The 12,334-nt window shown below is 34.6% G+C and overlaps 1 protein-coding gene across 4 annotated transcripts in view; it reads right to left on the reverse strand.

Moving 5' to 3' along the window:
- COP1 (COP1 E3 ubiquitin ligase) overlaps positions 1-12,334 on the reverse strand; it is a 329,094-nt gene that overhangs the window by 166,079 nt on the left and 150,681 nt on the right. For all 4 annotated transcript variants that reach the window (XM_007480833.3, XM_007480832.3, XM_056815582.1 and 1 more), the window contains one exon: positions 11,775-11,910. In XM_007480833.3, coding sequence (XP_007480895.2) covers positions 11,775-11,910 — 136 coding nt within the window. The remainder of the gene's footprint in view (positions 1-11,774; positions 11,911-12,334) is intronic.

Below are 12,334 nucleotides of genomic sequence, written 5' to 3' on the forward strand. Positions count from 1 at the left end.
ATTCTCAATGTTTATATATTACAATCTGCTCCCACCAGGCTCTTCTACATTTCTCTCTGTGTGACATTCATTCTTAATTCTTTAGAAACTATAGTATTCAATATTTAGGGGTAACTGAGAAGCATATTAGAGCACTGGGTCTGGAACCAAGAAGATGCATTTAAATTTGGCCTCAGATGCTGTCTGATTCTGGGAAAATCTCTCTTTTGCCTTGGTCTCCTTTTCTATAAAGTGAGAATAGTAATAGCATCTACCTCCCAGCTGTGTTGTGAGGATTAAACAAGATAATATTGTAAAGCACTTAATACAGTGTTTGATTATTCATAAACACTATATGTTAGTGAATAACTTGCTGCTATGAAGCAATCTCAATAGAATGCTAACCATTTCCATCTATCTGCCTACTCTGTTACTTATATAAAAGTTTTTACAAGTTTTTTTAATTATAAACATATTTTATTTTTTTCTAATTGCATATAATAACAAATTTCTATCAAGATTCTCTTTAGTTATTTAATCCAAATTGTCTCCCTTCCTCCTGTCCCTCCCCACTCCCAGAGCTGACAAGCAATTTAACTTGGGTTATACATGTATTATCAAGCAAAACATTTTCATATTATTCATTTAAAGAGAATGAGCATATAAAATCAATATCCAAAACAAAAATGCAAATAAGTTTAAGTGAAAAATCTTATACTATCATCTGCATTCTGACTACAGCGGTTCTTTCTCTGCAGGTGGATATCATTCTTTGTCAAAGTTCCTCAGAATTGTCCTGGATCTTTGTATTGCTGAGAGTAACTAAGTCTATCACAGTTGTATATTCCATATACAGCTGTTACTGTGTATGTGCTCCTGGTTTTGCTTATTGGATTCTGTATCAGTTCATGTAGTTTTATCCAGATATTTCTGAAATCAACCTGTTCATTATTTCTTACAGCACAATTTACCACAATTAGTTCAGCCATTTCCCAGTTGATGTCCCAGATGATGTCCCTTTCAATTTCCAATTCTTTGCCACAACAAAAAGAGAAGCTATAAATATTTTTGTATAAGTAGGTCCTTTCCTGTTTTTTTATTGTTTTGGGATACACAACTAGTAGTGGAATTATTGGATCAAACGATATGTATTGTTTTCCAGCCCTTTCTGCACAATTCCAAATTGCCCTCCAGTATGATTCTATTCATGAATTTAGGGTATCATCAATTGTGGCATTAGCAGGAAATTATCAGGTTTTATTTAAACATGCAACATTCAACAGAATCACATCATTATACTTTAGCAACTGAATGAAAAATATAGAAAATATAAGATACTGTTGTGCTTATTTCTTGATTATGAAAAAGTATTTGGTTCATTAGAGCAAAAGACAGTTTGAATAGTTCATTTCCAATTAGATATTTTTTATCTCTAAATGAAAATCCTTCAAGATTCCATGAGAGATCTAACAGCATCAGAAAAAATTCTGTTCAAAGAACCGGTAGATAGAAAACCTCTATATATGTCAGACAGATGATACAAAGAGACAATGAGCCAGACAAAAAGAGGAACAGAACCAAGAGAGGAGACTGGATTAGGACTGCCTAGGAGAAATTGCAAAGCTCTTTTAAGGCCCAGAAGCTTTCTATGGAAACAGAGGAATCTTTTTAAGATGCCAATGAATCTGTATTGTGTATAGTAAAGAGATCAGGAATATGAGTTTTTAAGAACTGAAGGAATGTACAAAGCATCTCCAAATCTTAGCACAACGTGCAGTTCTAGTTTAAAGTGGTGTCTTAGCAACTCGGCTAAGGCTTCTGGAGATGTCCTATGTAATCCTATAAACACTAATTTGTTATATATTTAATGTTTTCCTGAAGCCTTCGGAGAAAAAAAAAAGGCTTTCCCAATTAAATTCTTGAAGATAAAATTGGAGAAAGATAAATTATTTCTATAGAGCATAGCAATACTATTTAAAGACATAAGGACAAAACTTTCCATAGTTCAAGAAGTATTTTGGTGAGGTTTTATTAGGATATCTGAAGTTTTCATGAGGTGATAGAAAGTAAAATAAACTGTCAAAGTAATTAACTAAAACTTGAAAATCTAATCAACCAGTTCAAACTTTTCTTTTAAAAATGTAAATTAGATTTGAATTAGAAGTTTACCTATTTATTGGAAAGTAAGACAAAGCTTAAATATTAATAGTATTTAATGGGAATACATCTAGGTATTAAAAAATTACAAAGCTAAAATGAAATCCCAGTTCAATCCATAACCTTAAAGTTCAATATGACATTATAAAAATAGAGGACTCCACCTTATCACCAACCTCTGTCCCTTTGATTGGAGGGTGGAGCCATGATCTCCAAAAGTCTCGATTTAAGAAAGGAACCCAGGTCAGAACTGATTTCTTATCTGGCTGTACTACTTTGGAATTTCTCTAACTTTTTCATCTTGTCTCCTAATCAACTAAATTACCTAACACCAACCCCAACACCCTACTTTTCAGCTACTTTCTCTGCACTGTCTTCCCACATTACATTGTAAGCTCCTTGAGGACAAAGATTGTCTTTTTTTTTTATATTTGTGTTCTTAGCACAATGTCTGGCACCATGCTTAATAAATGTTTATTGACTGATAGCATTTCCCAAATTAAAGCTCTCTCCATCAGTGATAAAAAAAAACCAATTGTGCAGAAAGAGCCATCCTTTAAAATAAATAGAAACTGAAATTTTTTATAAGTATAAGGTAAAACTCCCATTTTTTAAGAAGAGAGAAAAACTTAGTCTTCATTCAACTAACCTCATTGAAGAGTATCACAAACTCTGGCCAAACTGCATCCTTACCTAAACATGTTAGTATTACAAAAAAAAAAAAATTAGCAAATTAATCTCAAATAGTTTATTTTATACGTTAAAATACTTTCCCTAGAGTGATCCCCCAAAGTAAATTTTAAGAAAAAAAAAGATTTAAAGCTCTAAGAATACAAAAACTAGGTGTATGAATAATTATTAATGATTTTAAAAATTAAGCTTTTAATATTTTTATTGCTTCCATATTAAAAAGAATTTCCATGCCGCAAATCATACTGGAGAGATTTAAAAACATTTTTTTTAAATCAAGAATGTATATTATATTATAAGAACAAATTCAGACTCAAATCATGATCTTAAAACATTTATCCTTTCAGGTAAATCAGGCTATAAATTATAAATGTGATTCCATGAATTATTTCACCACCATTAGCTTTCAGAAAAAAGATCATTAGATAAAGGAAATATTAAAACATTTCTAGGGATACCTAGGCAGCTCAGTGGATAGAAAGTCAGAAATGGTGATGGGAAGACCTTAGTTCAAATCCTCAGATATGTTCTAGCTATGTGATACTGGACAATTACTTAACCCCAATTATTGAGATCTTGACACTCTTTTGCCTTGAAATCAATATTCAGTATTAATTCCCAGGAATTCCAAAATGGAGGGGGGGGGGGGGGGGGAGGGAGTGTTCCTACCTGCCAATGTGTTGGTTAAACAGTATTTAGGAAGAGGAGAGATGGAAACGTCAAAACTGAGACTGTCCGAATTGAGAGGGGCCTTTTCTAAATAGTACAGTCCTTTCTATACCAACCCATATATGATATTAAGAATTACCTCAATAACATAGATAACAAGTAGTCATGCAGCCTTTGATTGAAGACCTCAATTGAGAGAAAAACATCACATCTTGAGGCAGCAGTTCTTCAACTTTTGAATAATTCTAATTGTTAGACTGATTTCTTTTTCTTGCATCAAACCAAAATGTGCTCCTTTGTAGTTTATACTATTTGCTTGTGTTTCATTGAAAGAAGAAAAAAATAGGGGAAACTATTTAACAGTGGATAGAGTGTCAGACCAAGAACTGGGAGGACTGGGTTCAAATTTGTCTTAAATAGTCCCTAGTTGTGTGATCTTAGGCAAGTTACTTAACCCTAACGTAAAGGAGAGGAGAGGGGGAGAAAGGGAGGGGAGAAAGAGAGGGAGGAAAGGGAGAGGGGGAGAAAGGGAAGGGGGGAGAGAGAGAGAGAGAGAGAGAGAGAGAGAGAGAGAGAGAGAGAGAGAGAGAGAGAGAGAGAGAGAGAGAGAGAGAGAGAGAGAGAGAATAATTCCTCTTTCATAAAAGAGTAGATGTTCTTAAACAAGGTGCCATAGTCAATAATATCTGAAAGGTGGTAGTCAATGGGAGAAATACCACCAAATTACATTAGACATGTGTAAGAAAGAAAGGATTTGAGCATGAGGTGAGCATTAACATGTAGAAAAGGAGGCTGTGATTACGTCAGTATAACTTCATCAAGAAAACCTGCATCAGTATAGAGAGCTCCCCAATGCAAGAATTCCTTATACCAATAAAATCACAGGTCAAGTCTCTCCCTCCTTGACTAACCTGAAACATCAGGCATTTAATTCCTGATTCTTGTGGAAGAGATATAAGGACATGACCATTGTGATAATAGATGTAGATAATTTTTCAACAGACAGAATGGTTGGATGGTAAAATGGTTGGACGTAAGATAGAAGATTCTGGGTTCAAACCTCAGATCTAGAACTATGTGACCTAAGGCAAGTCATTTAACACCTCTGAATCTGTTTGCTTATCTGTAAAATGAGGGAGGTTGAGAAGTTGTCTTTCCTTGATACCACAAACCAGGCAGGAAGTCTGTAAAAAAGGGAGTACCACATAAATTTGTCTCATTCTATATGGTTCGATGTTTTTGATCAATGACTTAGAAAAATGGATAAATTATCATGCTTATCAAATTTGCAGATGATTCAAAGCTGGGAGAGATATCTAAAATACTGGGTGAAAAATTCAGGAACCAGAGAGTCTTGATAGCCTAGATTAGGGGTTCTTAAAAAATTTTTTGGACTATTACCCTAATCTGCAGTGTGGGCTCCCTGATTCATAGCTCTATTCACATCAATCTACACTATACTTGGTTGCCCAATTATTCTTCCCAAACCAAAGATCTGACCATATCACTTTCCTCAACACCCTGTCCCAATCATTGAACTCTGGTGGTTCCCTATTACCTTTAGAATCAAATAGAAAATTTTATTTAGCTATTAAAGTCTTTATAATATGGCCTTTTCCTATCTCGCCAGTATTCTTCCAATCCATTTACTCTGAAATCCAGTGACGCTGGCTCCCTGATCTTTCTTAAATATGGTACTCCTCTTAACTAAGAAGTATAGGCATGGAGAACAACCTGTGTAAATATTTAAAGTTTAGAGCTGGAGTATCATGTGAGGAATAGTAGCAATGAGGTTAATTTCCCTGGAACATGAAGGTACATGGGGGAACAAAATGAAATAAAGGCTGAAAAATCCGGGGGTGACAAGAAGAATGAAGGTACCCTCAACAACCATAAGGAAATTAAGAAGAGGGAAAAGATAATTAGTCACTTCTGGACATTCTAAAATGTCTATAGAACATCCAGCTAAGGATACTGAATGAGGGGGGAGAGAAGGGGGGGGGGAGAGGGAGAGAGAGAGAGACAGACAGACAGACAGACAGACAGACAGAGAGACAGAGAGACAGACAGAGAGAGAGACAGAGACAGAGAGAGACAGAGAGAGAGAGAGGGAGGGAGGGAGAGAAACAAAGGAAAGAGAAAGAGATAGAGAAAGAGAGAAAGAAAAAGAAAGGAAGGAAGGAAGGAAGGAAGGAAGGAAGGAAGGAAGGAAGGAAGGAAGGAAGGAAGGAAGGAAGGAAGGAAGGAAGGAAGGAAGGAAGGAAGGAAGGAAGGAAGGAAGGAAGGAAGGAGGGAAGGGGGGAAGGAAGGAAGGGGGGAAGGGGGGAAACGAGGGAAACGAGGGAAACGAGGGAAACGAAGGGAAACGAAGGGAAGGAAGGGAAGGAAGGGAAGGAAGGGAAGGAAGGGAGGAAGGGAGGGAGGGAGGGAGGAAGGGAGGAAGGGAGGAAGGGAGGAAGGGAGAAAGGGAGAAAGGGAGAAAGGGAGAAAGGGAGAAAGGGAGAAAGGGAGAAAGGGAGAAAGGGAGAAAGGGAGAAAGGGAGAAAGGGAGAAAGAGAGAAAGAGAGAAAGAGAGAAAGAGAGAAAGAGAGAAAGAGAGAAAGAGAGAAAGAGAGAAAGAAAGAAAGAAAGAAAGAAAGAAAGAAAGAAAGAAAGAAAGAAAGAAAGAAAGAAAGAAAGAAAGAAAGAAAGAAAGAAAGAAAGAAAGAAAGAAAGAAAGAAAGAAAGAAAGAAAGAGTTACTCAATTGTTGACAGCTTTTAGCAACAATGGAGAGGAAAGATACAGGACTAGAATAAGTGGGGATGAAAGGATCAAGTGAGGGTTTTTTTGATGATGGACATGGAAGCAGTAGGGAAGCAGTTTGTAAGCAAGGAGATACTGAAGATAAAAGTGCTAGTGGGTATGACAGGAGCACAAGATGGAACAGGATCATTTGTGCATATACAGATATTGCTTAAGCAAAAAACAGGTTCACCTCTTTAGGCAAGACAGAGATGAAGAAGAAAGTGACAGATAGCATGTAAGTCATATAAGATGAATAACAGTAGAAGAGAGGGAACTCTCCACAAATAGTCTCAATTTTTTAAATGAAAAGCGAGGCAAGGTTCTCGGCTGGAAGGTTAGGAAAAGACGTCATAGGAGGTTTTAAGGAGTGATAAGAAGAAAATATAAAAGAATTGCTTTGCCAAAATAGGGACCCAGTTGATATGTAAAATAAGTTTTGCACTGGAATATATTAATATAATTTCATGTTTTTCCTCAGTTTCATTCACATTAGTAATAGCAATTATAGTACATAGCATTTTAATGTTTGTAAAGTGCTTTTCAAATATTATCTCATTTTATCGTAATTACAATGCTGGGAAGTATGTGCTTTTATCCTCATTTTATAGATGAAGAATCTGAGGCAAAGAATAATTATATGATTTGCTCAGAGTCACCCAGTAAGAGTCCCAGTAAGAATTGTAATCCAGGTCTTCCTAACCCCAGGTCCAGTATTCTATTCATAATATTACCTAGTTTCCATTTAAATAAACTCTTTCTAGTTTTTTGGTTTTTTTGTTTTTAACCAAGCCAAAAGAATATTTAAGTCCTACTGAGGAATCTAAAGAAGTCAAGATTCTTGCCCATACTATGCAGGTATGTAAGTGCAGGCAATGTGATTTAAACCCCAGTCAAAGGTATGTAGGATAATATAAAATTTTAATTCTCACATTCCTTTACCTAATATCAAAGCAAAGATACAGAGTGATGCTGAAAGGATAAACTCTTAACTACTGGGCATAAAGAAACTGAATGGAGAAAAAAAAAACACAACATAATTAAAAATATGATGTTGAACAAGTCATTCCCCTCTCCTTTCTGGGTCTATTTCCTCATTTTATAAATGAAGTGACTATCAGATAATTCTTTTTTTTTAGGTACAGGATGAAATGGATGTCCAACGAGGCCCCTTCCAATTTTGAAATTTAGACTGAATGGTCCCTTGTCTAAGATTCTATATATCCAAAAGACTATTTGCCAATTCCAAATATAGGCATATACATTAACCTATTAATGTTATTAAAATCATCTAGGAATATTAGATAAAATAATATTAAGGAGTAATCAATCAATCAAAAAGGATTTACTAAGTGTCTACTACTACATGATAAACACTGTGCTGGGAAAGGCCTGAGGGTACAAAAAACAGAAATGAAAAATAGTTTGTGATAGTACTGTTATATAAAGAACAAATTCTATAATCTTTTTTTCTATCCTATTCCATTAGTGGCCTTTATTTAACCTATACATCATTAAGAAATTTCCATCAACATAAGATGCCAACTCTATATATAGTCCTTTTATTCTTTAGCTGTTTCGAAAATAAATAAAGGCTGCCACCTTGTGGACCCACATTATTAGAGAAATAGATTAAAAAGAGAGGCAAATTTGATAACTAGTATTTTCTAAGACTCTTTCTTCTCAGTGTGTTCTTTCATACTTTCTAGGGGAATAAACATCCAATTATGTTTATTTTATATTAACTGAGTGATCAGAACTCTAGAGATGGTTATTCTTTCCCTAATAAAACAAAGTCATTTAAAAATACTTAAAATGATTTTTTTTAAATAACGACAATAGAAAGGGTGGGAGCCAAGATGGCCCAGTGATGGAAACAAGTCTAGATAAACTCTAAATAGATCTAAAAAATTCATCAGTTTAAATAATAATGGAGAAATCTAAAGAAAGTCACAATAAGTCATCTGTCTAACTTACCTCTGTATATGTAAGAAACAGGAATAGGATGTCTGTGAATACTAGCCAGTATCAGTGTATACCACCCTCAGAGCACTCCAGTGCTAAGGGAGAGGCTGTACATCAGGGCAAAATGAGGTTCCAGATCTGTTTAGGATACCATCAGATCCCCACAGGTTTACTGTGGTATGACAGGTACAAACAGGGCGACCTATTATCCAGTTCTAGGTCACAGGTCCAGAACAGAATGAGAAGGGGGATCTGCACAGGTGAGTGGCATTCTCTGGGTACAGAAGTCATGTATTTGTATTGAGAAAGGAGAAAGTTTGGAATTCAGCAGCAGCATGTATCACTCAGGTTCTGAATAGTGTCTCATTTCCAGCATCTAGACCCACTTGCAGAACAACAGCAAAGGCAGGAAACTCATAACAAAAGTTCTAAAATGCTACCAGAATGAATGAAAAGAACTTTCCAGTTAGAGGGGGCAGGGCCCAGCAACAGCCTCCTCTTACTCATACTGACACCCAGGGTCAGGAACTTTTAGAGTTCAAACCAGAGAGGTAACTTTCTGGGAAAACTGAAAGCTCGCAGGTCCCCAGTTTATCTCTGAGATACTAGAATATCAAAATATCCCAAGAAAGCAATAAAAGGATCAGCCCAGGACTTCCCCAAGAAATATGGCAGAGCCCATTCTTAACGTCAAGTATATAGTCAGCAAGTAGGCTGGAAGAATGGGCAGACAACAAAATAGCTCAATCATAACAAGCTATTATGGTGGAAGGGATGCTTAAGACACAAATCTAGAAGGGAATGACTATAAATATCTTCATGGAAAGCCTCAGAGAAAAACAAAACCTGGGGCAAAAAAACTCAACCAGAATTCTGGAAAGAGATGAAAAGTTAAAAAAAAATTTCAAATGTTTTATAAATGGAATGAGAATATATAAGGAAAAATTGAAAAAAGAGATGAAAGATATAGAAGAAAGAATTAGAAAGAGAATAAACAACTTGATGCAAGGTAGAAAACTCTACTCAAGCAAAAAACAAAACAAACAAACAAAAAAGAAAACATGCCCCTGGAAATAAGAATGGGCCAAATACAAATAAATGATTCCATGAGGCAACAAAAAATCTTAAAAAAGAATTACTGGACTATCTGAATACCATGATCAAAAAAAGAACCTGGACATAATATTTTAAGAAATTTTAAAACTGCCCAGGTCTCTTAGAATAAGAAGGTAAAAAGAAAACACAAAGAATCCAAAGATTACTTCCTAAAAAAAGGAACAAAACAAACAAAAAAAAAACTCCCAACATCATCAGAAGAAAAATCTGGAGCTTCTAAGTCAAAGAAAAAAAAATACACCATGAAGCTAGAAAAAAGAATTCCAAAATTGAAGAGTCATAGTCAGGATCATCCACAGTTCAGCAGTAACCACTAACAGGAGAGAAGGACTTTAAATATAATAATGAGTAAGCAAAATTTATAGGCTTACAGCCAAGAATAACTTATTCAGAAAAATTGAGTAGAATACCAAAAGGGAAAAAATGGAACTTTTATAAATAGAAGGCTTCTAAGCACTCCTGATGAATAGATGAAATACACAAAGAAACTTTGAAATTTAAATACAGGAAAAAAGAGAAAAGGATAACTATGAATGAACAATGATAATGGGAAGAGGAATTCACATGGGGGTAGGTGAAATTATCTCACATGATCTGGATATATGAGTAGACTTCTATAAAATAAAGAGGTGGTGGTCAAAAGTAACATATACATGAGTTGATTTCAGAAATACATTTCAATCAACAAGGAAATAGGAAGAAAAAGGGAGATGGAAAATTTAGAGGAAGATTACTTTAATGGAATAATGAGTTTTACATGTCAATTCTCAGGATCTACAAAAATATATATCTTTCTGAGGTGACAAAGAATGGGAATCTGTGGGGGTATCCATAAATTGGGGAATAAATGCATAACTAATGTTACAAAAATCTGATACACTACTAATATGAACACTTCTCAATGAAATTACTAAAAAAGACTCAAGAATGTTAATGATGAAACATGCTACTCACTTCTTGATAAGGTAGTGAGATTCATAACGCATAAGGAGAAAGGTATTATTTTGGACATAGCCACTTTCATTTTGCTTATATTCTTTTCATTTCTGTGGCTTTTAGATCAAATAAGAACCAGACCTTTTTACTTACTGTTACCACCCAAATGATTGTCCTACTCTTCTGTTAATAAATGCAGATATAATAACTTCTCAAAGTGGATATGATTTTCTGAAAGGCCTAATTCAATCCAACACGAAAACAGAATTGGATCCTGGAATGTGAGGCCAACCAAGAAATGATGTTTGAAAGCTATTTAGATTACTCCACTTGGTTGCCAGCATCTCCTTTAAGACAAATGTTTGGCCAAAGTCAAATTGCTTCCAATTAGAGGATGATGCTTTCTTCCTAAAATGACCAGTCCAATAATGTAAATTACTCAGGAGGATCATTTTAACAGTTACAAAAGCTCCTTTCATTAGATCAGGCTAAAATGATCTCAAGACCATTTAAATTTTTGGAATAGCAAAAAAGTAAACATCATACAATGAATTTCACTCTCCTCTCTGAAAAAGCCAAGAGATGTATTGCTCTTCTAGCATTTTCTAACCAAATACCACAGAAGTGCCATTCTTGAAATATGTCAAGAAAGGAAAGGATTTTTTACAAGATCAAAACCAATTCAGTCTAAATTCATGTCAGTTACTCAAATTCATCTCCACTATAGGAGGGCTCTCATCTGCATTTAATTTGTACTAGAGTGAACTCAATTAGTGTAAGTTAAATTTGGATCATACGTGATATGTACTGTACTCTGACTTATGTGGATAATTTGATAATTCTAAATTCTTGCTAAGAAATACACGGCTCAATTTTTTTTATTGCTTTACAGGAAAACATGATTCTATAAGAATGGCAATATGTGAAATTTCTTAAGATTTGTTCCTATGTTACACTTTTCTGAAACCTATTCTTATTTTTATTAATAACAAATACTATTTTTGTATGCTATTCATATGTTTAAGATACTTTCTGGATAAGACTAAAGATACAACTTCATCAAAATACATATAAACTAATTGAATAATTTAATCTACAACTGTTCAAAGATTAAGGTACAACTAGAGTTTGTGATGGAATTAGAACTGTGGCTTTATGTGGCTTAAAACAAATGTCAGTCATTAAACATAGAAGTAGAAATATAGATATTGATTTCATAAAAAAAACTTTACATTTTCTGAGTATGTATGAGAGATAATTACCAAAATAATTAAATCTAGTTATGAGATAATGCTAATAAGAATCCAAAAAATAAAAGTGGCCTTAGGAAAATATAATAATGTGAGGTTTTCCAAAAACTTTTAGACAGACCATCATCACATAACAAAGACATAAACACAATACCCTTTTACATGCTCTCACAAAAAAAGAACACAGAATTTATACCTCCCCTACTTCCCACTAATGTATACTGCTTACCTGGAGACTATGCTTGAACCATTATAGAGGTCACTAGCATAAGATAACGTAGCCAAGGGTCGGACTGAATTGTATCGAGTAAACTTGGAAAGGCACTCTTGAAACTCATCCAACTGGCTTGCAGTTCTACTGTCATCTATAATGAGATAAGGAATTAATGAAAAAGTAGAAATGATATGGAAATAAATAACTATCCCTTTTTAAAAGGTTAACTTAAAAAGTTCATTAAAATTTTCTGAACATAGCATTTGGATTTAACTACTATCCAAAAATTAATCTGCTAATCTTATTCAGAACCTCTGAAATACAATTTTATTTAATGAAAATTAAGCCTTTGTCTTACCAAAGTGAAACAATTTCACTTTCCTTTTCTTTTTTTGTTAAAAAATAATTTCCTTTATGTATTAACCAATAACTTCTTGAAAGTTGAAATGTTTGGGGGCAGCTGGGTAGTTCAGTGGATTGAGAGCCCGACCTAGAGACGGGAGGTCCTGGGTTAAAATTTGGCCTCAGACACTTCCTGGCTGTGTGACCCTGGGTAAATCACTTAACCTCCACTG

Source organism: Monodelphis domestica, chromosome 2, assembly GCF_027887165.1.
Source record: "Monodelphis domestica isolate mMonDom1 chromosome 2, mMonDom1.pri, whole genome shotgun sequence".
NCBI classification, from domain to species: domain Eukaryota; kingdom Metazoa; phylum Chordata; class Mammalia; order Didelphimorphia; family Didelphidae; genus Monodelphis; species Monodelphis domestica.